Source organism: Salvelinus alpinus, chromosome 3 (genome assembly GCF_045679555.1).
Source record: "Salvelinus alpinus chromosome 3, SLU_Salpinus.1, whole genome shotgun sequence".
In the NCBI taxonomy this organism is placed as follows: domain Eukaryota; kingdom Metazoa; phylum Chordata; class Actinopteri; order Salmoniformes; family Salmonidae; genus Salvelinus; species Salvelinus alpinus.
The window spans coordinates 75,292,415-75,318,507 of record NC_092088.1 but is presented as its reverse complement, the minus strand read 5'-3'; the positions used below and the strand labels follow the sequence as shown (position 1 = coordinate 75,318,507).

General features: G+C 44.0%; 2 protein-coding genes across 3 annotated transcripts in view; one reads left to right on the top strand and one right to left on the bottom strand.

Annotated features, from left to right (window-relative positions):
- LOC139571326 (serine/threonine-protein phosphatase CPPED1-like) overlaps positions 1-3,728 on the bottom strand; it is a 40,451-nt gene extending 36,723 nt beyond the window's left edge. The window contains exon 1 of one of the 2 annotated variants that reach the window (XM_071394103.1): positions 3,453-3,728. In XM_071394103.1, coding sequence (XP_071250204.1) covers positions 3,453-3,516 — 64 coding nt within the window. In that variant the 5' untranslated portion in view covers positions 3,517-3,728. The remainder of the gene's footprint in view (positions 1-3,452) is intronic. The other variant, XM_071394102.1, reaches the window with a different exon arrangement.
- Positions 3,729-7,840: 4,112 nt separating this feature from the next.
- Positions 7,841-26,093, top strand: part of LOC139571325 (protein pygopus-like) — a 69,580-nt gene continuing 51,327 nt past the window's right edge. The window contains exons 1-2 of the mRNA XM_071394101.1: positions 7,841-8,796; positions 9,618-9,724. Coding sequence (XP_071250202.1) covers positions 8,279-8,796; positions 9,618-9,724 — 625 coding nt within the window. The 5' untranslated portion in view covers positions 7,841-8,278. The remainder of the gene's footprint in view (positions 8,797-9,617; positions 9,725-26,093) is intronic.

Below are 26,093 nucleotides of genomic sequence, written 5' to 3'. Positions count from 1 at the left end.
TGGGGAACATTCCCTGCTCCTATGGTTAACATTAACATCAGATGTATTAAACACAACACAAATTAGACGTCTTACTTTATGGCTATAAATGCACCATCATGACATGGGAAGTAGCAGGCTATTTGGAAGGATCAAAGGTAAAGAAAATACAAACACATTTTAACTACAATTTTCAGTCTAAGGTTATGTTCATATCATCATCACTGAAGACAGGATGCTGCTTTGGTACATTACATAGGTTGAAAACTTTCCTGACCGGGCTGTGAACTTTTACAATTCAGCAAAATACTTATGCTAAGGCTTATTCTGCAATACAACTTGCATCAGTCTTCTGTACCAATCAAATCAGTCAAATATATTTATAAAGCCCGTTTTGCATCAGATGTCCCAAATTGCTTATACAGAAACCCACCCTAAAACCCCAAACTGCAAGCAATGCAGATGTAGAAGCACGGTGGCTAGGAAAAACTCCCTAGAAAGGCAGGAATTTAGGAAGAAACCTAGAGAGGAACCAGGCTATGAGGGGTGGCCAGTCCTCTTCTGTTCTGTGCCGGGTGGAGATTAGAGTACATGGCCATTAAGGCCAGACTGAACATCTTGAAGAACAAACATTCATAGATGACCAACAGGGTCAAATAATAATCCATACCATACCGTGAGAATATTGGTCTTATATTATCAATATTATATATAATCTCTCCACCACCAATTGGAAACATGTATATTCTAACTAGGTTTCACGCTAACTGTTTCCTCCCATAACTAGACATTTAAAAAGGTTAAGGCCCCCCCTTTTTTTACCGACTCATGAGACATACATGATTTGTAAGGCTTTTACACCAGCCTAGCTTTGACTCTCTCTGAGAAAAAGCCTGGTATCTTTGTTAACACAAACTTTACAGTAGTGTGTGTGTCTCAGGAGTCGCTGCTGTGTGAACTATTTATTTTAAAAAAGGAATTGAAAAAGAGTAGCCAAAGCTCCCATGAAAGCCGATAAGTACACGCAGCTTTGTGCGGCTGCGCTGAGCGAGCTTCACTTCAAATATAAATCTGAGAGATTTCTCATCTGACAGATGGTGCATTCAAACAATACTAATCATAATTCACGATTAAAGTGGAGGGCCTTTAAAAAATAATTTAAAAATGAAATATGGACCTTTTGTTGAATTCTCATTTGAAGAGAAAAACCTATTAATTTCACCATCCGTTTGTGGTGCTGAAAAACAAAAAAGTTTGTAGAGATAAAATTGTGAGTTGCTCTCGAGAACCCAAGGCATTCTGCCTCATCCCAAGGGTTCTCAGCTATAAACGCTGCTTACCGGGGGAGACCATGTGAACTACAATCCCGAAGCTATGTTTTAACATTTAGAAACGTCAATCATCGCTTGAAATACAGTTTAAAGAACGTAACTCTCATATCAGCGAGAAAGAATCTTTCAAATTAAAAAGTTACACTTACTGTAGCAGGTTTGCACAGATCCATATGGCTGTGTGTGCCTCGAGCAAAGAACTACACTTTCCACCCAGTTACGCTTACACATGTGTGCGAGCACACTCGATAGCTAATTAGCGCAGGTTTTCATCTCTGTCTTCCATCTGTCTGTCTTCCGTAAGTGCTGTAACATGGAGACATGGCAGTGTGGGAACACTAACCCTAACTTTATCATGGTGTGTATCAATTTAACCTTTTCTTAATTATTATTTCTCTCTGATATGAAAGATAAGGTCCTTATGCTTCCAAAACCATACAGCAAGAGACACGTTAATGTTCAGATTGCGCATATGGGCTCTTAACAAAACACCCCCGTACAGAAGACGCCTTCGTCCAAATCAAATCAAATTTTATACATGTAGGTAGAGTTATTAAAGTGACTATGCATAGATAACAGCAGAGAGTAGCAGCAGCATAAAAAGGGGGGGGAATGCAAATAATCTGGGTAGCCATTTGATTAGATGTTCAGGAGTCTTATGGCTTGGGGGTAGAAGCTGTTTAGAAGCCTCTTGGACCTAGACTTGGCGCTCCGGTACTGCTTGCTGTGCGGTAGCAGAGAGAACAGTCTATGGCAAAGGTGGCTGGAGTCTGACAATTTTTAGGGCCTTCCTCTGACACCGCCTGGTATAGAGGTCCTGGATGGCAGGAAGCTGGGCCCCGGTGATGTACTGAGCCGTACGCACTACCCTCTGTAGTGCCTTGCGGTCAGAGGCCAAGCTGTTGCCATACCAGGCAGTGATGAAATCCGTCACGATGCTCTCGATGGTGCAGCTGTAGAACCTTCTGAGGATCTGAGGACCCATGCCAAATATTTTCAGCCTCCTGAGGGGGAATAGGTTTTGTCGTGCCCTCATCACGACAGTCTTGGTGTGCTTGGACCATGTTAGTTTGTTGGTGATGTGGACGCCAAGGAACTTGAAGCTCTCAACCTGCTCCACTACAGCCCCGTCCATGAGAATAGGGGCGTGCTCAGTTCTCCAATTCCTGTAGTCTACAATCATCTCCTTTGTCTTGATCACGTTGAGGGAGAGGTTGTTGTCCTTGCACCAGACGGTCAGGTCTCTGACCTCCTCCCTATAGTCTGTCTCGTCATTGTCGGTGATCAGGCCTACCACTGTTGTGTCATCGGCAAACTTAATGATGGTGTTGGAGTCATTACACAATCACTTATGTGTAATGTATGGAACTGAGTGACATGATCAAGGGCTATTAGTGTCTATGAATGGGCTAGGCTGTGAGAGGAAGAGACCGTCTGTGAATCTGATTAGTTGTTAAACAATCAAATTCCTCAGTCTGTAAGCTTGGCCAGAAATGGAGCCATTCAGCCCAGTCGGTTCACTGGTCAAAGGTCTACAATAGACAGTGACTGATTTCCTATCACCAGCCAATCCTAAAATAGGCCTATATAATAAAAAAAAAAGACTGAGGTATTCATAATGTGTTTACTAAGTCTTCCATACAACATAACACGTGTAATAGGCCATTGCATTTGGGCAGAGACGCGTTTTGGGGTTATGATAAGGTAAACGGCAATAATGCAACTCACATTTACAGCTAACGTTAGGCATTTGTAAATCAATCTTCAAAATCAAGGGCTAGCTATATTTCATGAGTTGAAAGTATTATTTGACTGAATTGATGAAAAGGCTAGTTTATAGCTGAGCAGATTCGAACAGATGAGAAGTGTTGTTCTGGCACTCATCTCGGAAAAGCAGAGTAAATGGCAAAAGGCTAAACAGCAATTTTTGTAAACAACATGACACGTCTCGGGAAAGTCGTTCACGTGTAGCACAGATAGCTAGCTAGTTGGGTTACTCGATGGGTTAATTTAGCATTCATATTCGTAACTATGTATCCTTTACATTAACCAGTCAGGAATACAACATTTTAAAACAGATGGATGTTAGTCAGCCTGTACAGTTAACTAACTACAGCTAGCCAACTAACTAACATTAGCTACCTTCGGTCAGTCCAGTGAAGTTCCGCTGTTTAGCTCTAAGAAAAATATCCTCGGCTTCAGCCATGGCTTCACTTGTCCCTCACAGGTTAACGTTCGTATTCTTATGGCTTGATGTTGATCCTATTTTGTCAATAATTAACTGACTCTTGAGATTAGTCCGTGTAGCTAGTTACGTACGGTGAATACCAAACGTAAAGCCGGAAGCCCCGCCTAGTTCTAAAATGTCTACAACATCCCCTTGTTGCTGACGAGGGTGACTTCCAGACAGTGGCGAGGGGATCAATAAACCCATCAACTTCCGACACACTCGTGACTTGAATGATGCAATTCATATTAAATAATTAAACAAGCAACACATTTTGGATTAAGCCCGTAGACTCCTCGCTCATCTTAAATCGACTACATCAGCTATCTATTATCTGTGCCTGGCTGCATATAACTTTTGGATCGGTGCTATCCGGAATCCTTGGGACGTCCCTACCCCTTGAAGTTGAACATGGTTAGGTACGCGTAATGGTTAGGTAAACTCTACGACCCCTACAAGCGTATTGGGACTCGTCTGAACTCGGTACAGCCGATCTGCCGATTTCTGTCTGTAGCGTCCAAACAGTTTGGCCTTAACACTAATATGGCCCCTCTGTGTAAAGGTGAGACTCGCAGGAACACTTACATGTTTCTTTGCTCTAGGATGCCCACAGGCCTCACAAGACTCGTCTGAAGGTCCCCCGGTACCAGTCGAACAAATTAATGGAAGTATATATGGAGACTGTTTAATGACAAAGAAAAAGAATGGGTTAAATACACGTAAAAATAAAAACATAACAAATACTTCCTGATCTTTCTTTTTCTTTTTTGGGGGGGGATCTGTTGTCCCATGTAGTGAATCTGTTATTCAATGCGTTTGTATGGGCTCATAGCAGTAAGGCCAAACAAAATGTTGAATCAAATCCTTTTTTTTTTTTTTTTTTTTGATACTAGCAAATTGATCCTTTGTATGACATTCTTAAAACAATTCCATATAGCTTAGTAGAACCCTTAGGCTTAGACATGGCTTAAACTGTTTAGTGCCAAAAATATGGGGTTAAATACATGTAAAAAAATGTTTCCTGATCTTTCTTATATCTTTCAGACAGTGGCGACCCGTCATTCAGGGCATGTGGGGCAGAGCTCCACCTGTTTGAGCCCCACATTTTTAGTAAAAATTTAAATAATTATATATTTTTTGGAGCTTGTCTGTTTTGCATGTTATTTTGGCATTAATATGTGTCACATATCAGTTTTCAAAAACGATGTAATATATATATATATATATATAATTTATTTAATAAAGCAAACATGGTCTCTTTTTTGTTTTCTTGAGTAAGGCAGCTCCAAAATGCAGGTGTTTCAGTCTAGCTCAGTGCTTTCTGTGGTGCTGTGGCAAGCCAGCAGAAAATACGGAGCGTTGCGCCGTGATTGGCTCAGTGTTCTGTCACTCATGGGGACACTACGTCACTGCCTAGTCTAAGTGTAGAGCTCAAAAATTCAAGCCCCTTGGGTGCTGCCATAGAGTTACATTAGAAGTGTCCATCCAATATGTTTCAAGGTCATTGGACACAGATAAAATGACATCATATCCCATTATATATACAGTAGCTTTGATTGGACTGATCATGTCAACGTCATACTTTCAAAATCTTAGCTAGCAGTCATCATCATGAATTAAGTCGACAATCTAGTGGCAAATCCTATATAATTCTTGTCATATGAAGAGAAATAATTAAGAGAAATTATAAATAAAACGTATCGGTGCTCATTGACTATTGGACATAAACATTACACAACAAGTTGGAAATCGCAAATTCAACATTGAGTGGTTTGGAAGGAATCAGTGGCTAACTGCAAGCATTGCAAAACAATCACTGGCCTGCTATTCAGTGGAATGGCTGTGTGGTCCCAAGTCTAAGATTAAGGGTCTATATTCCTAGTTTAAAATGATAAACATTCAACATTGACCATGCTGTCAATGAAGCATGATTTGTGCTGCGCTCAAAACAACTGTTAAGTCAGAACTGAAAAATCTGACTTTAGTGAGTTCAAGACAACTGGGATCTCAGGAAAAAACGAGCTACAACTGGGAAAATATGTTTTGAACTTTCATCCAACTCTGAATTGTAAATTGGGAACTCTGGCCTCTTTCTAGAGCTACGACCTGAAGATCACTGACATCATCATGATTAAACTTTTTTTTCCTCCAGGTTCCCAGTTGTCTTGAAATCACTATAAATCCGGAGAATCTCACTTTGACGAAGTTTGATGACAAAATGTGCCCACGAAGGACTGCCGCGCCACCTTTCTGTGAGCATAGCACAACAAGGTGAGTCCAAAAATGTCTTGTATGCTGCTGCATAAATTATGTAACATGTCAGGGAGATATGTATACTGTAGTACATACACTTTCTTAGCTAAGTGTATGTTGTGTAGTAAACTGTTAGTAGCCCATGTGTCTCACCCTAATAATTTGGTCTATTTTCACCTCTTAATTTTGCCTACTGTTCTGACTTGATGGTGCACATGTAGACTATAACCTGTTTTTGAGAAATGTAATCATCGAATATTGTAAAAGCTTTCATTGTTGCTTTCATTATTATTTCTCTCTGATATGAAATCTGCTGTATCTGCTTTATCTGCTGTATCTGCTTATAGGCCTCCTTTATTTATCCTACGGTTCTGACTTGGTGTACAGGGAGAACACTGTAAGAACGGCCCATGTTCTGAATTCTGTCATTGTACATTTCAAAAGTGCTGAACAAATCGTTATATTGACTACGCCCGTCCTAGCTCGCTCATTAATGTCTTAATCGAAATGACAGATTGCCTCTTATCCGCTTGTCGTCCCTGTATGGCATAGTTTGTCAATTGTCAGTAGAAACCACATTTGTTTAAGCAAGTCAGCCATATCAGCTATGTTTATTAGGCAGTAAATGAGGCTGAATGAATTGTTTCGCTGCCAGACAAGGCTCCGCTGAAAGCCAGGTGTAGCAGTGGTAAGGTGTTGGGACTGCTGTTGGGACATCTTTATGTAGGCCCTAACAGTTTGTGGACACCGTTTGTCACCATTATAGTGCAATTAATGTATTGTTTAGTGTTGTGTAGTGGCTTTGCTGGCATCCATCCCAAACATTAATTTTTTCCCCCACCAAGATTTACATGCTAAAATCTCCACTGCTCTCAGATATAGGACAGACACTTCAGAACTAACTAACTTCCTTTAGATGTTTTTAGTTGTTCCATGTCATTCACGTGTTATTCAATGCGTTTGTGTGAGCTAATAGCGGTAAAGCCAAAAAAACAAATATTTAAAAATATATTTTTAATACTTTAAGGGGTCTTAAAACGTTAAATAAAAAATGAAAATGATCCTTGGTAAGAGCTTCTGTGGGTTAAGGTTAGGGTAGGGATGTCCCACGACCCCAGATAGGACTGACCATCATTTTTGTTTTGCAGCAGTAGCTACATCTGCGGTTGTATCTTGACTTTCTCCGCATATATCCCAATGGCAATCACCACGAGAGCATGTATGAACTTCTTCATTATAATTCTAAACTAGCTCTTGCACACGCTATTTCTGTCTCCCCCAGCTCTGTCGGTTTCTCCCATCGACTTATTTAGCCTGGTTTAGTGTTGGGGAGTTGGCTATCAGGTCCATGGACAGTGCGACTTTTTGAGCAAAATAATTTCAGCACCATGGACAGCTCGACCAGAAAGACGGTAATTTGCCCTAATATAGACCACCATGGTTCTGCACAGTATTTTTTTTTAAGATGAGGTGAACTTTAATCAGGTGAAAGACATTGCGTGGAATGTGATAGCCTATGGTACATATGAATTACATACAATATAAGGGAATGAATTCCTAAAGGAAAAAGACTACATCGGCAGAACTTTTTTCAGGCATAGAAAATAGCATTTAGTGATGAATATAAAAACTTCTCTGGGTATGATTACACTGTGCTTGGAACGACACCATTGTATGTGTGGACCATTATTCAGTCCAGTGAATAGAAGTATATACCCTACTTAATTTCATTAGCCTACCCATTTTTTTTAAATTGTGTAGCCTATGCTACTCATGCTGGCAAAACAACCACCCTATAACGCTCTCTCTAATCTCATTTGGAAGTTACCATAACCGGAATGTCTGCATCCGTGACCATATTTTGTCCGTGCACAAATTATGAGAAAAAAATGAATTGCTCGGCAGCACAACTCGACCCATATTTCCTAATGTGCGTTTTGGGCTGTCACAGATTCACAGTCATGTTTAACAACAGATTAATGTAATCTCTCTCTCTTCGTCGGAATGCCTCCTCCTCCCCTCCTCTCCTACTCTCTTTGCGCACCATGCTCTCTCCCATCTCAGGTCTGATTTGCTCACTCGCGCTCAAATAGCTTGTGCAGTTCTATCTCCACCGACTCCAATGCGTGCAACCGCGCTGATGGGTTTGAAAATTGAAGTAGCCTAGTTTTGATAACGTAATGGAAATAATTTTCTAAGAACACCTGTAGAGAGATTGTGCTCTGAGGAACAATTCTGAGGAGGACAATATCCATATACATTCAACGTTTTATTTTGAAAAAATAACCGAATGATTTTCTATACCTTCATGGATGACGAGAACATTCGTGAAAACGCTCACCAACACGGATTAGTGTTACGGTAGTGTTCTCTAAATTGGATATATGTTTCTGGACTTTTATAATACCAAGACTGTGCGCTCTTCTTCTTCGAGTCTCTTCTTACATGCGCTAGAGAAGCTGACAGGAAGGGGTGGAAGGACAGCACAATGAGGGGCAAATACTTTATACTGGGTTACTTGTTGGTCAAAGTTATGGCGCTGGTCTGCAAGGCGGACGGAGAACCAGGACAACTGGAGGGCTTTGTCATGATGACGACGTGCAACGGATCCAGGGAGGACGAGGGTGCAGGCTTCTCGGAGCCCCCGCACACGGAGGACAGGTGCCGGGGGTACTACGATGTGATGGGCCAGTGGGACCCGCCGTTCGTTTGTAAAACGGGCGATTATCTGTACTGCTGCGGCACCTGTGGCTTTCGGTTCTGCTGCTCCTACAAGACCTCGCGGTTGGATCAGAGCACCTGTAAAAACTACGACACTCCGGTGTGGATGATGACAGGTCAAACCCCGTTTAAGAAAAACGACCTTCGGCACGACCCTACCAAAGATAAAACTAATTTAATCGTGTATATCATCTGTGGAGTAGTGGCTATCATGGCACTTGTTGGGATATTCACCAAACTCGGCCTGGAAAAGGCGCACCGACCCCAGAGAGAGAATATGACTAGGTGGGTTTCTGGGGTTCTGCTACTGTTGAACGCGCCGCGATCTTCTTTGTTGTGCATGTTTTCAAGGAGCTTGCTTGGTGCTCACATGTAGGCTAGAGCGCACGCCACAATAATATTTGACTCTTGGGTTCTAGCCTCACGCTTGCCAGGTTTATATTGGCAAACTACGATAGGCTAACTCATTCTAATAGCGTTGTCGCTGAAATAAGAAAGCGAGGATATCATCTAAACTTGTTTTTTGTTAACATTATAATACAAATGAACCAATCAATGACTTTTACGCGCACAATACACGCTTCTTCAATGGATAGAAAGTAGCTGTCATCGACAGTTTATTAATTGGACTAGATTGCATAATGTCATCACCTGTGTGGGCTGCTAGCCTGATTCATTCGCAGAGAGCGCGGGGGCGTGTGTCTCTTGCAGTGGATAGCCACATGCTCTCCGCTCCGCAACATGCGCATGCTATTCCTTTATTTGGAGATCTTCTCTAACAATGCATCAATAGGTCCTATTCGTCTTCTTTATGAAAATGTCTTATTTATTCACAGAATTTTATATTTTTCTAATTAATGTGGAACCCGCTCACTCAAACAGTCAAATTAACAAATTCATATGAAAATGTTGCTTTATATGGAAGCAGAGATGCAATATTTGATATTATGTGATCATCTTGAACTAGCTGCTCTGTGCACACAACTGTGCAGCGTTGGCATGAAATCAAGCATTATGCACAGTTCTTCATAGGACATATTTCTTTCTTTTCAATTTTTTACATCTGGGTAAATGGCAATCTCTCTTGTTCTATCTTTCTCACACAGGGCTGTCCAGAGTGTGTTACAGGTCGGTTGTCCAGGTGAGCAGTTCCAGGGGGAGGACACCCTCGGCATGCACGCACAGAACTATGACACAAGGGCCAACAACCTCCGTAAGTTTCACACTTTCGGCCCCTATAGGCAGAGGTTTTTGGTGGTATGGTTGTGGACTGAAGGGTTGGCCATGGAGGCCCCAAACAGACAATAGCAAACATAATGTGGGCAGGTTGCCTGGTTGCATATTGTACACAGACTCCCAATTAAGCATTTGGTCTCTGTCAGGGTATAGGTTGTAGCCCATGTATCAAAGCCAGGTTTATTAGTTTCAAATGTGGCATTCTTTTTATAATCTTAGATGTATTCATGTGGAGGGAAACAAACTGCTTTCTGCTTTGTAAATCCAGTGATAATTCACTGTTATTTTTGTCCCATACCTACATGATTCAAGATGTGTAAAAAGGAGGGGAGAGATAAATAAAGAGCGAGAAGAGGAGAGAGAACAACACAGCATTGTGAATGGCATCTATTTCTGTTGCGTCCCGTGGGCTGCAACCACAGTTATGGGCTTTGTATTTTAACACAGATCAACCAACTCAGAAACACAGAAGAGTCTTAATCTGGAGTATTTAATACACATCTCATGCTGTTGTACTACTGATTCTGATTCCAGTATGATTATATCACCCCCGTTTGTGACTGGATGTGTTTCGACCTAAAAATTGAAAAATGATCCCAACACAAAGCAAGTGGCACATCTAAGCCCCCTCCTACTTGAAAGGATGTATTTTAAGACATTCTGACTGAGACCATGAGTGTAGCTGACAGTGCTGTTCTCAGTGGAATTTGTCCTATTTTCTTGATTCTATCAAACACAATCAGACTGACACACCTTATCATCCGGTGTGGTACTGGGCTCCTAACAGCTCTCCTTCTAATCACTTTAAAGTAGGGCCCTTTGTCTCTAATGTCTTCTGGGGTGCTAGTTTCTGCTGTCATCGATTTATATCTATAAATAACTGCCACTGATGCTTCGAAGAGGCAGATGTACCAGGTCTACCTGGCAATGAAAGTTTCAGCCTCAAGGGACCTTTCCTGGTTAAAAAAAAGGCTGTACACTGAGTGTACAAAACATTAGGAACTCCTACTCTTTCCATGACAGACTGACCAGGTGAATCAATGTGAAAGCTATAATCAGTTATTGATGTAATTTGTTAAATCCACTTCAATCAGTGTAGATGAAGGGGAGGAGACAGGTTAAAGAAGGATTTTTTAGCCTTGAGACAATTGAGACATGGATTGTGTGTGTGTGCCATTTAGAGGGTGAATGGGCAAGACAAAAGATTTAAGTGCCTTTGAACAGGGTATGGTAGTAGGTGCCAGGCGCACCGGTTTGGGTTAAGAACTGCAACGCTGCTGGGGTTTTCACTCTCAACAGTTTCCCGGATATATCAAGAATGGTCCACCACCCAAAGGACATCCAACCAACTTGACCCAACTGTGGGAAGTATTGGAGTCAACATGGGCCAGCATCCCTGTGGAACGCATTCGACACCCTGTAGAGTCCATGCCCCGACCAATTGAGGCTGTTCTGAGGGCAAAAAGAGAGGAGGGTGGGGGTGTGCTCAACTCAATACCTGGGAGGCCTGGCTGGGGAAATAGTGATTATTAGCGATGTGGAACCCTGCTCCCTGAACCCTTTAGTCTTAGGGCTTGTAGGTAACCATGTGGAATGTTATTAACCCCTGTGATCTGATTAGATCCCCAGAGAGGCTCCGTATTGGTTTAGAGGTCTCTACCAGCCATGAGACGGATTTATCATAGAAAGGTATGGATGGAGGGATGATGGGGTGGGGGGTAAAAGTGGTGCGGTTCATGTGGAGTGTGGATGTATTTATCTTGAAGATAAATTAAAGGGGGAAGCTAAATCTTCTGAGATGCTGATTGAGGTGAAACACACTACTGTTCACAGTTCGACTGTGTACGTCTCTTGTTGATCACATTCTATTTTTAGAGCAGACCATCTATTGATTATAGCTTATGGCCAGATTACCCTGTTACTGGCAACATCAATAGATCCCATCTTAGGTGTCCTCACCCAACTTTGGAGAAAAATGCCCAGGGCAGTTTGTATGGCTGATACTCATAACAATCCCTGTTTCTGCAGGGAGCTACTTTCTCCCCCAATAATTTTCTCCAAGCACCTCTTAGTATAAGTTTAAGACAAGACTAGAACAATAGTTTTGTTCCTAACATCGTTTTGTTTTGACAGCATGTGGGATGTTTTAATGTGTAAAAACTCTTTACGATGTATCGCACATGTGAGACGTCTCACACAACACATCAACAAGTAGCTAATACATCAGAGCTCCTAATAAGCAGCCCTCCTATCCCCTGAACCAAGCAGCCCTCCTATCCCCTGAACCAAGCAGCCCTCCTATCCCCTGAACCAAGCAGCCCTCCTATCCCCTGAACCAAGCAGCCCTCCTATCCCCTGAACCAAGCAGCCCTCCTATCCCCTGAACCAAGCAGCCCTCCTATCCCCTGAACCAAGCAGCCCTCCTATCCCCTGCTGGGCTGGTGATCACAATTGAATGTAATCTCAAAACTGAATACTTTTTTAGAATTCTTAAAGAACTCAAAATCCTGTGTCTCCGAGCCTTCAGCATCAAAGACGGAGTGAGAGATGGAAATAAAGCGGGAGAGAGACACAGAGAAGGGGAGAGGGAGAGAGAGAGAAAGGGAGAGAGGACGACATGTCAAGACTGCACTGATCCTCTCTGACAATGTCAACAGTTAAATATCTTTTGAGTGACAAAAGTTGACATACTGCAGGCAGAATTTAACCTCGTTTACATCTGTGAAGGGCAAAGTGTCATACAAACTATATGAAACCACTGCTGCTTCTGGTAGGATTGCAAAGAAAAAGGTTTTTGTTTTGTCACATTGTCAATCAACCTAAACTCATGAGGTGGGACATTGAGAGAAACAGCGGATATAAATGTATTATTGAGAGCCCCAGAAAGAGAGCAGGGTAGGCTTTCCATCCATTGGCTGACTGAGACGGTGATCTGTATTCACAACTCATGTTCACAAAGATAATTATCTGCCTAGCAGTTATAATCTTCCGCTATACATCTCCAGATATGCATTAGGCACTTATTATATTTAATAGGTAATTGCTTGGAGACCACACAGCATGAAGAAAGGCTCTGTCTGCAAAACAATCTCCACTCTAGAATTACTTTAACCTCATCTACTGTTTATTAATTATGCCAAAATGGATCACCTGCAGTTGTGTGTGTGTTGCGTGTTTGCGTACGTGTGTGGTGTATGTGTGTAAGTGGGGGTGCGAGTGTGTCTAAAATGTAACGCTACTGCTGGGTTTATCAGATCAGAGTTTTGCTGAGAGGTACAACTTCACCCTGACCTCTAAGTCACCCGTCACCGAAGACTCTTGTGTCAGTTCTTATCCGCAACTCTTCCATCCTGACCCCTTCACAGACAGGCATCCAGGAAGCGGCCACAGACAGGCATCCAGGAAGCGGCCACAGACAGGCATCCAGGAAGCGGCCACAGACAGGCATCCAGGAAGCGGCCACAGACAGGCATTCAGGAAGCGGCCACAGACAGGCATCCAGGAACGAGCCACAGAGAGGCACAAAGCAAATGAAAAGAAAGAACATTGTCATTTTCCAATCAAGTTGCAGGAACAGGAGCAAGCTAAGGATAAAACAAATATTCAGGGACTCTAGGGAGGACAATAAGAGTTCACATCAAAATAATTCCTTATTATAGGCAAAAACCATAACAATCAATAAAAAATAGAATTATAACATGAAACTCCATTGTCCTCCTAAGAGTTTCAAAGTGTTTTTTTAATCCATTGGCCTCCTAAGAGTTTCATAATGTTTTTGAATCTACAGACCGACCCAGGCCCAGACGCGCTCCTCCCGGGCCTCGTTCCTGTGCCCTTGCTCAGGCTAATTACCCTAATGTGGGTCCTCTCAGCAGCACCGGAGATCCATTAGGCCTTGTTCATTAGGGCTGTGGGCCTCCCAGCCTCGTCAGATGGTTCTGATTGACTAGACACAGTAATCAGCTCAGTCAGACACACGGGTAGGCTGGGACTCACTGCTCCTTGGAAGAAATAGAAGTCAAGTAGAAAACCGAGAAAACGGAAGTGACAAAGTTGAGTAAGGGAAGTAGAATAGCCAAACGCTGTTGAAATGCTTTCAGGGATCTATCTAAGGATGTTTATCATGAAGGTCCCATGTATGTCCTGATTGTCCTCCATCTGACTGATTACTGGACTTGGCCTTAACGTATGACTCGGTTCATATGTATAATTGTCCATCTTGTTGTCATGGTGTAATAATAAAATAAGCTGTAAGGAGTCTATATCTTAGTAGGGTGTAATCAACGGACTGCCCTCTCTCCTTGCACCACCCTGGGGAATATTAATCGGTTCATTTACAGCCAGAGACTCAAATCAAATTTTTTACAGGTAATTACTTGTGTGTGTTGAGTGGGTCGAACTGAGTGCAAGTGAATAGCCTAACATGTCTTCAAGGTAGCGAGTCATCAGACATTTATACGCTATATATATTGATCACACGCACTGGAATATGTTCCGGTCAGCCTCAGAGAACAACATAAACCTATACGCTGACTCAGTGAGTGCATTTATAAAGAAGTGCCTTGGAGATGTTGTACCCACTGTGACTATTAAAACCTACCCTAACCAGAAACCGTGGATGGATGGCTGCATTCGTGCAAAACTGAGAGCACGATCCACCGCATTTAACTATGGAAAGAAGTCTGAGAATACAACTGAATATAAACAGTGTAGTTATTCCCTCCGCAAGGCAATCAAACAAGCGAAATGCCAGTACAGGGACAAGGTGGAGTCGCAATTCAACGGCTCAGACACGAGACGTATGTGGCAGGGTCTACAGGAATTCACAGACTACAAAAAGAAAACCAGCCACGTCATGGACACCGACATCACGCTTCTAAACAAAGTAAACACTAAAGACCTTCTTTGCCCGCTTTGAGGATAATACAGTGCCACCTTCGCGGCCCGCTAACAAGGACCCCCCCCCCCTCTCTGTGGCTGACATGAGTAAAACATTTTAAACGTTTTAACCTTCACAAGGCTGCTGGCCCAGACGGCATCACTAGCCATGTCCTCAGAGCATGCGCAGACCAGCTGGCTGGTGTTTATGAACATATTTAATCTCTCCCTATCCCAGTCTTGGCTACCATTGTTCCTGTACCCAAGAAGGAAAAGATAACTGAACTAAATGACTATCGCCCCGTAGCACTCACTTCTGTCATCATGAAGTGCTTTGAGAGACTAGTCAAGGATCATATCACCTCCACCTTACCGGACACCCTAGACCCACTTTAATTTGCATACCGCCCCAACGGGTCCACAGACGACGCAATCGCCATCACACTGCACACTACCCTATTCCATCTGGACAAAAGGAATACCTATGTAAGAATGCTGTTCATTGATTACAGCTCAGCATTCAACACTATAGTACCCTCCAAGCTCATCATCAAGCTGAAGGCCCTGGGCCTCAACCCCGCCCTATGCAATTGGGTCCTTGACTTTCTGACGGGCCGCCCCCAGGTGGTGAAGGTAGGAAACCACATCTCCACTTCGCTGAACCTCAACACTGGGGCCTCAAAAAGGTGCGTGCTCAGCCCCCTCCTGTACTCCCTGTTCACCCATGACTGCGTGGCCATGCACGCCTCCAACTCAATCATCAAGTTTGCAGACGACACAACAGTAGTGGGCTTGATTTCCAACAACAACGAGACAGCCTACAGGGAGGAGGTGAGGGCACTCGGAGTGTGGTGTCAGGAAATCAACGTCAACAAAACAAAGGAGGATCATGGACTTTAGGAAACAGCAGAGGAAGAACCCCCCTATCCACATCGACGGGACAGTAGTGGAGAAAGTGGAACGTTGTTTTAAAGTTCCTCGGCGTACACATCACAGACAAACTGAAATGGTCCATCCACATAGATAGTGTGATGAATAACCTCAGGAGGCTGAAGAAATTTGGCTTGTCACCCAACATCCTGACAAACTTTTACAGATGCACAATCCAGAGCATCCTGTTGGGCTGTATCACAGCCTGGTACTGCACCGCCCTCAACCGCAAGGCTCTCCAGAGGGTGGTGCGGTCTGCACAACACATCACCGGGGGCAAACTACCTGCCCTCCATGACACCCACAACAGGAAGGCCAAAAAGATCATCAAGTACATCAACCACCCGAGCCACTGCCTGTTCACCACTACCTTCCAGAAGTCAAGGTCAGTACAGGTGCATCAAAGCTGGGACCAAGCGATTGAGAAACAGCTTCTATCTCAAGGCCATCAGACTGCTAAACAGCAATCACTAACTCAGAGAGGCTGCTGCCTACATCGAGACCCAATCACTGGCCACTTTAATAAATGGATCACTAGTCACTTTATACAATGCCACTCTAAAAAATGGCACTTTAATAATGTTTACATATGAAATGTATATACTGTATTTTATGTTACATATTGTACATTACTCATATCACATGGATATTTATACCATCTATTGCACCTTGCTTATGCCGCTCAGCCATATGTAATTTTCTTTTTTTTACTCCAATTGGTAGTAGTTAGTCTTGTCTCATCACTGCAACTTCCGTACAGACTCGGGAGAGGCGAAAGTCGAGAGCCATGCATCCTCCGAAACACAACCCAACCAAGCCCCACTGCGTCTTGACACAATGCACATTCAACCCGGAAGCCAGCCGCACCGATGTGTTGGAGGAAACACTGTACACCTGGCGACCTGGTCAGCGTGCACTGCGCCTGGCCCACCACAGGAGTCGCTAGTGCACGATGAGATCCCTGCTGGCCAAACCCTTCCTAACCCGGACGACGCTGGGCCAATTGTGTGCCGCCCCATGGGCCTCCCGGTCGCGGCTGGCTGCGACAGAGCCTGGGCTCGAACCCATAATCTCTGGTGGCACAGCTAGCACTGCGATGCAGTGCCTTAGACCACTGCGCCACCCGGAAGGCTACATGTACATATTCTCATTCACCCCTTTTAGATTTGTGTGTATTAGGTAGTTGTTGGGGATTGTTAGATTACTTGTTAGATATTACTGCACTGTCGGAACTAGAAGCACAAGCATTTCGCTACACGTGCATTAACATCTGCTAACTGTGTGTATGTGACCAATGAAATTTGATTTGAAGTATGTGGACACCCCTTCAAATGAGTGGATTAGACTATTTCCGCCACACCGGTTGCTGACAGGTGTGTTAAATCGAGCACACAGCCATGTGATCTCCATAGACAAACATTGACAGTAGAATAGACTTACTGAAGAGCTCAGTGACTTTCAACATGGCATCATCATAGGATGATTTCCAACAAATCAGTTCTTCAAATGTATGCCTGCTAGAGCTGCCCCGGTCAACTGTAAGTGCTGTTATTGTAAAAAAATGGAAACGTCTAGAAGCAACAACGGCTCAGCCACGAACACATAGCAGAGTGCTGAAGACCGCAGCACATAAAAAATCGTCTGTTTTCGGTTGCAACACTCCCTACCGAGCTCCAAACTGTCTCTGGCAGCAACGTCAGCACAATAACTGTTTATTAGGAGCTTCATGAAATGGGTTTCCATGGCCGAACAACCGCACACAAGCCTAAGATCACCATGTGCAATGCCAAGCATCAGCTGGAGTGGTGTAAAGCTCGTCACCATTGGACTCTGGAGCAGTGGAACGCGTTCTCTGCAGTGATGAATCACGCTTCACCATCTGGCAGTCCGATGGACGAAGCTGGGTTTGGTGGATGCCAGGAGAACGCTACCTGCCCGACTGCATAGTGCCAACTGTAAAGTTTGGTGGGGGAGGAATAATGGTCTGGGGCTGTTTTTTTATGGTTACATTGAAGGGAAATCTTAACGCTACAGCATACAATTACATTCTAGACGATTCTGTGCTTCCAACTTTGTGGCAATAGTTTGGGGATGATCCTTTCCTGTTCCAGCATGACAATGCCCCCGTGCACAAAGTGAGGTCCATACAGAAATGGTTTGTTGCGATCGGTGTGGAAGAACTTGACTGGCCTGCACAGAGCCCTGACCTCAACCCCATCGAACACCTTTGGGATGAATTGGAAAGCAGACTGCGAGCCAGGCCTAATCGCCCAACATCAGTGCTCGACCTCACTAATGCCCTTGTGGCTGAATGGAAGGCAGTCCCAACAGCAATGTTCCAACATCTAGTGGAAAGCCTTCCCAAAAGAGTGGAGGCTGTTATAGCAGCAAAGGGGGGACCAACTTCATATTAATGCCCAGGATTTTGGAATGAGATGTTGGATGAGCAGGTGTCCACATTCTTTTGGTCATGTAGTGTATTACTACGCCCATCTACTCTACATCTATTTCATTATGATACGTAGAGATACAAATATGAGCATTCCTCCTTTTGTGTCTTTTGAGTAGGTGGGAATCCATAGAATTTTAATTAAATGTTAGTGAGTATCTTATTACACAGTTTAATTCATTTGATTTCATTAAGATGTTCACAAACATTAGGATTATGTGTTTAATCTGCTAAAGGGAATTATGTTTTCCAGATGTCCTCTGATTTGAAATGTCTTAAGTTGTAATGTTGACAGCTACTGTATGTCACCTGATACTAATACTTAAGGAGGAAAATTGTTATTGATTGAGACTCGGTGTTATGATGCATATGGAATACATCGATATAGCTCATACTGAAAAATACGCTTGTCTTGATGACAAAATATATATTTTTCTCCTCTGTCAAAAAGATATTGTAATGAAGGGAGGCAAATTTGAGAGAGTCATTCTAACACTATTTAGTATCTGTATGTGGCTACGCAGTAGTATTTAGCTTCCCAAACATGTGCCAGAGTTAGTATTAAGTTGCCCTAGCACGTGGCTGTGCTACACAGTAGGAAATCCCCTGTAATCTCTTGTATTGTTAGAGGTTTCATCATATTTTCACTGAGAAAATTCTATTTGAATATTCTTTCTTTAAAATTACATTACGTTGATAAACACCTCTGTATGTAGGTTGGCATTGTAAAGTTGTATTGTGAAGAAAGGCTATACAGAGTTTTCATGTTGGTTCACATCTCTGACCCAACAGAACCTCCTGCGAATTATGGTACAATCTCTCTGTACACGGACGGAGACGTTTGGCTGAGAGAGCGAACATGCTGTTTTGGGTGGGGTGCCCACAGCTACAGATGTCCCAAGGCAATAACCGTACACACACACACTCCCTCAGGACTTGCCCTTGGGGCAGGCAGCAGATTCGCTTGGCTAACTGACTAGCGCCACCAGCGATGTCATATTCCTGGCAGGGAGACCACCCACTGAGAGCACATTTTGTGATGTACCACTACCTTCCCTCTCTCAAGGCACCGCTCTATGGAGAGTTGGCCCCTTGCTGCCAGCAAGTCTCTAGGCGGGGGACATCTCCCTGTCTGCCTCCTGGGCTCTGGCCCTGCCCAGGGAACTGGGACATGTGGTGGCCGTGAGAAGTGCGTCACGGAGCTTGGCACATTCACAGGTCTACTTCTGGTCTATCTATTTAGGGTTTCTGTTTACACATACTGAATCCTGCTGCTTTCTGGGTTTTGGTTTTGTCAGACTTTTATCTATAAATAGCTTGCGATGGATTTGAGAAGCATTGATGTATTGTAGGGATTATAAAGGCTCCATGAAGGCTTCATAAAGCATTTGTAAGTTATGCTGTACTTTGTTTTGAAGTGTGACCTTTTTGATTGATGTTTTTAATTAACAAGTTGTTTCTTTCATCAGTCGTGTATGACGATAATACCTGCCAGTAAACATGTTTTACAATTAAACCTCTAGAGTCTGACATGCTGACCAGACCACTCACGCGCCATCGCGCACATCTTGATTTTGTCCACCCACACCAGGCGCGATCAAGACACACAGGCTGAAATATCAAAACAAACTTTCAACCAACTATATTAATTTGGGGACAGGTCGAAAAGCATCACACATTTATGGCAATTTAGCTAGCTAGCTGCTGTTGCTAACCAATTTTGTCCTGGGATATAAACATTGGGTTGTTATTTTACCTGAAATGCACATGGTCCTCTACTCCGACAATTAATACACAGATAAAAGGGTAAACCGAGTTGGTTTCTAGTAATCTCTCATCCTTCAGGCTTTTTCTTATTTGTACTTTATATGGCGGTTGGCAACCAACTTTAAGGTGCATTACCACTACCAACTGGACTGGAGTGTGTACCTCAGTTCATCTTTCAATCACCCACGTGGGTATATGCTCCTAAAAACCAATGAGGAGATGGGAGAAGCGGGACATGCAGCGCATCAAGCATCACAAATAGAACCAAGTTCTATTTTAGTGCCTGGCTACGCAGACGCTTGTTGACGCTCGCGAGCAGTGTTGGTGCAATGATTGAATAACATTGAATAACATTTTGCAATGCGAGTGGTGTGGTCAGCATGTAAGCCTGGTGTGGGTTCTGCTAAGCTAACGTATGGAATTGTTTTAAGATGTTCATACCAAGGATCATATATACAGGAAAAGGAGGACCGAGCACGCCCCCATTCTCATTGAGAAGGCTGTAGTGGAGCAAGTTGAGAGCTTCAAGTTCCTTGGCGTCCACATCACCAACAAACTAACATGGTCCAAGCACACCAAGACAGTCGTGAAGAGGGCACGACAAAACCTATTCCCCCCCAGGAGACTGAAAAGATTTGGCATGGGTCCTCAGATCCTCAAAAGGTTTGACAGCTGCACCATCGAGAGCATCCTGACGGGTTGCATCACTGCCTGGTATGGTGACTGCTCGGCCACCGACCGCAAGGCAGTACAGAGGGTAGTGCGTATGGCTCAGTACATCACCAGGGCCAAGTTTCCTGCCATCCAGGACCTCTATACCAGGCGGTGTCAGAGGAAGGCCCAAACAATGGTCAAAGACTCCAGCCACCCTAGTCATAGACTGTTATCTCTGCTACCGCACGGCAGGTGGTACCGGAGCGCCAAGTCTAGGTCCAAGAGGCTTCTAAACAGCTTCTACCTCCAAACCATAAGACTTCTGAACAGCTAATAAAATGGCTACCCAGACTATTTGCACCCCCCTACGCTGCTGCTACTCTCTGTTATCATCTATGCATAGCCACTTTAATAACCCTACCTGCATGTACATAATTACCTCAACTACCTCGACATCAGTGCCCCCGCACATTGACACATTGACTCTGTACCGGTACCCCCTGTATATAGCCGCGCTATTGTTATTTACTGCTGCTCTTTAATGATTTGTTCTTCTTAATTTTGTTGTTGTTGGTATTTACTTAACTGCATTGTTGGTTAAGGGCTTGTAAGTAAGCATTTCACTGTAAGGTCTACTACACCTGTTGTATTCGGCGCATGTGACAAATAAAATTTGATTTGATATTTGACTTGTAATTTAAGGACCCCTTTATTTATCCCCAATGAAACACTGAATCTGGCCTTACTGCTAATAGACCATAGAAACATGAAATAACATACATGGAAAAACAGTCAAACAAACAGACCCAAAGGACGTTTGTTTTGAAGTGTCTGTCCTATATCTGACAGATCAGGATTTTTTACTTTTTTCTGTACACATATTTAACCCCTTTTTTGGTCACTAAACTACTCCATATACACTGAGTATACCGAACATTAGGAACACTTTCCTAATATTGAGTCGTCGTCCCCCCACAAATTACATCAATAAGGGATCATAGCTTTCATAACATCATGGAATGCATAATATCATAATATATAGATAATATGATTTTGATCTGTTTTCATGTTTATCATTCCCTTCACTCTGCTCATACATTCTTAGCATTGTTTTGCTATCTAGAACCAAAAATGGTTATTCAGCTGTCCCCATAGAAGAACCCTATGAAGAACCCGTTTTGTTTCCAAATATAACCCTTTTGGGTTCCATGTAGATCCCTTTCCACAGACGGTTCTACATGGAACCCAAAAGGGTTCTACCTAAAACCCCAAAATGTTCTCCTATGGGGACAGCTGCAAAACCCTTTTGGTACACTTTTTTCAAAAAATGTAGATGTGTTTGTGAACCTGGTGATTCTCATGGAAATGCTGCCAGTTTCTCTGCCCTTTTTTCACCCACTGTATTTTGTCTAATGCATATATGCAAATGCACCAGTTCAGGATCTCCATGGATGACACGGATCATGTGCACTCCGTCTGGGATCATGCAGAAAACCAAACAGTTATGAGTTTCTGTTTATTGGATCAGCCATCAAGTCAAGTTTCAGTGTGATATGATTACAGGTGATTGATAACTTTATCTAACACTGTCGCATCGTGCTGTATCTAGCACTGTGACATATTGGCACTTTTTGACTCAGCCATTGTTTCTGTCTTGCCAGTATGTTTGTCTTTGCGACGTGACAGCAAGTTTCCCCTTGGGGATCAATCAAGTCTGAATCTGTCTGTCAGTATGGCACACTGCAGAATACTCCATTCCAACCCTACTTTTAAAGTTGTGCAATATTTTTTCATAATCTCCTTTTCCTCAAAGTGAAACAACATTTCCATTGTCTGAACATGCACAGACTAAACTCATGTAGGCAATAAGTACCACTGACTGAACCAGGGAGGACAGACTGGACAGAGAGTGACTGAACCAGGGAGGACAGACTGGACAGAGAGTGACTGAACCAGGGAGGACAGACTGGACAGAGAGTGACTGAACCAGGAAGGACAGACTGGACAGAGAGTGACTGAACCAGGGAGGACAGACTGGACAGAGAGTGACTGAAACAGAGGACCATGCTCAAAGGGATATTCAATGTCTGCTTTCTTTTGTTTTACCAGTCTACAAATAGGTGCACTTCTTTGGAAAGCATTGTAAAACCTCCCTGGTCTTTGTGGTTGAATCCCATGCAACTTATTATGTGACTTGTTAAGCAAGTTTTTACTCCTGAATGTATTTAGGCTTAACATAACAAAGGGTTTGAATACTTATTGACTTATTGACATTTCAAATTTTAATTTTTTATACATTTGTAAAAGTTTTGTAAAACAGAATTCCACTTAGACATTATGGGGTATTGTGTGTGTATGTGTGTGTAGGCTAGTGACAAAAAAATATTGAATACATTTTAAATTCAGGCAGTAACACAACAAAATGTGGAAATATTCTAGGGGTGTGTCATGCCCTCACCATAGAGAGCTGTTTATTCTCTATGTTGGTTAGGTCGGGGTGTGATTAAGGGTGGGTTATCTAGGGGAATTGTATGTCTATGTTGGCCTGCTGTGGTTCCCAATCAGAGGCAGCTGTTTATCATTGTCTCTGATTGGGGAGGATATTTAGGTAGCCATTTCCCCATTGTGCTTTGTGGGATCTTGTCTAGGTGTAGTTGCCTGTGTGCACTATTTTGAGCTTCACGTTTCGTTTGTTCGTGTTATTGTTTCTTCCCTTTGAGTTTTCTATTCCAAAATAAAGGATGGAAACATACCACACTGCATCTTGGTCCAGTCCTTATGACGATCGTGACAGAAGATCCCACCACCAAAGGACCAAGCAGCGTGGCCAGGAGGAGCAGACATCCTGGGCCCGGGAGAGAAAGGAGGATCAACGGCGACTCCGAAGTTCACGACCACGATGGAAGCCCGAGAGGCAGCCCCCACATTTTTGGGGGGGAGGGCACACGGGTTGGTTGGCGAAGCCGAGGGGCGAGTCTGAGAGCGAAGAGGAATATTGGGATAGACTGAGCGATGAGTATTGTAGGATAGTTGAGGGGAGTGATGAGGTAGAGTGGATGGTTTGGTGTCTGGAGCAAGACAGTCGCCGTGAGGAGCGTGGGACCAGTCAGGCACCAGGTTTTGCGGAGATACGCAATGTGTCTCCAGTGCGCATCCACAGCCCGGTGCGTTCTGTGCTAGCTCCTCGCACTTGCCGTGCGAAAGTGAGCATCCAGCCAGGACGGGTTGTGCCGGCTCAGCGCTCCTGGTCTCCAGTACGCCTCCTCGGTCCAGCATATCCTGCGCCGGCTCTACGCACTGTGTCGCCAGTGCGCTTTCACAGCCCAGTGCGTCCTGTGCCAGCGCCCCGCACTTGCCGTGCGAAAGTGAGCATCCAGCCAGGACGGGTTGTGCCAGCTCTACGCTCTAGACCTCCAGTGCGCCTCCACAGTTCAGTACGTCCTGTGCCTCCTCCCCGCACTCGCCCTGAGGTGCGTGTCATCAGCCCGGTGCCACCTGTACCGGTCCCACGCATCAGGCCTCCAGTGCGCCTCCACAGTCCAGTACGTCCTGTGCCTGCTCCTCACGCTCGTCCTGAGGTGCGTGTCACCAGCCCGGTACCACCAGTGCCGGCCCCACGCACCAAGCTTCCGGCGACAGTTCCCAGTCCAGAGCTTCCGGCGACAGTTCCCAGTCCAGAGCTTCCGGCGACGTTTCACAGTCCGGAACCTCCAACGACGTTTCACAGTCCGGAACCTCCAACGACGGTCCACGGTCCGGAGCCTCCAGCGACGGTTCGCGGTCCGGAGCCTCCTGCGACGATCTGCGGTCCGGAGTCCCCGGCGACGATCTACGGTCCGGTTCCTCCGATGACGTATCCACGAGCAGAGAGGTTACTTCGCCCCGCACCGGAGCCGCCCGCGACGGTAGATGCCCCCCCCGGACCCTCCCCTATTGAGTCAGGTTTTGCGGTCCTTTGGGGGGGGGGGGGTACTGTCACGCCCTGACCGTAGAGAGCTGTTTATTCTCTATGATGGTTAGGTCGGGGTGTGATTAAGGGTGGGTTATCTAGGGGAATTGTATGTCTATGTTGGCCTGGTGTGGTTCCCAATCCGAGGCAGCTGTTTATCGTTGTCTCTGATTGGGGATCATATTTAGGTAGCCATTTCCCCATTGTGCTTTGTGGGATCTTGTCTAGGTATAGTTTCCTGTGACTACTATTTTGAGCTTCACGTTTCGTTTGTTCGCTTTATTGTTTTTTCCCTTTGAGTTTTCTATTCTAAAATAAAGGATGGAAACATACCACACTGCATCTTGGTCCACTCCTTATGACGATTGTGACAGGGTAAGAATACTTTCTGAAGGCATTGTATCCTCCTGATGAAAAACAAGCACGCTAGTGTCTGTCTCCGCTCTCTTCTTCCAGACCTCTGCAGACAGCTCCCCCTGGGCACAGACGTCAATTCAACGTCTATTCCACGTTGGTTCAGCGTAATTTCATTGAAATGACGTGAAAACAATGTTGATTCAACCAGTAGGCTGTGTTTGTTTATTTGTGTTCTAAAAGGATTTGCTAGCAGAATGAGAAGGCCACAGGTTGTGGATGGTAATGAGTTAAGAGTCTTGCTGGTAAAACTGCGGTGGCGGCGGATCATTTTCTCCCGAGGCAGTGATTGGCATTAATTACCTAACAGGTGTTAACTGGAATCTCATAATTAACTATTTTAAAATTGTAATTTAACTCTGTGCGTGTGTGCGTACACGCATGCTTGTGTGTGTAAGCATGCATGAAAACATGCATACCGTACATACAGTTCTCTTTGCTGAAGGCGCTGAGTTAGTTTTGCAGCCTTAAAGGCATTTGGGCCGAACTGAGCGGCCGGGGTTCCATATGGGGTTTCCTAGCGACCCACTTCTCCATCCATAACAAAGTAGTCCCTCCCTTGCACTGCTTCATATTAGGCAGGAGATCCTTTGTCTTGGACCAACATATTTTTCTCCCTGTTGCCAAGACGCTGCAAGGCGAAGCACACCCAAACCTACCACTCATTTTGCTTGTGTCCTCATGAACAGTACCAGATAACTAGGTTACTAAACACAGCCTTTCTCTCTACGGTATGTGCTAGCTTGCATTTTTCTCCAAGGGAGTATAGATGTCTTCTTTGAATAGATCTGCATCTCTCAGATCATCAATAAGTTCCATGTTTAGTTTTATAAGAGAAATCATGAGCATCCATCTAGAATGTAGATGGATAGGCTGGTCCGATGCAGGGCAGAAATCACTGGTGAGCTAACGTGCCCTTCTCATTGCTCATTCATTTGGGATGCTCCTGTTCCTCCTGAAATATATGCCTCTGCATCTTTTATGAGCTGTAGGAGAGGAAAGGTATCTGCTGCTGGAGTGTTGACCTAGTCTCTCTGTGTCAACAGACTTTGCAGCAACCCGTCAAACATAGAGAAATTAGAGCAAAGCGAACTGACACACTTTCCAAACACAGAGAGAAATTAGAGCAAAACCCAGACAGACAGAGACACATCAAGCTCCCCATGCCCCAGAAACAGTATGAGGTATGTTGTCTTTTATTATGTCATTTTTCAATAAGTATATTTTCTCTCATTAATGGAAAATGAACCTGTAAATAGAGCAGCTTAATCATGTTCTATTTCAGCTAATTATAGGTTCACTGCT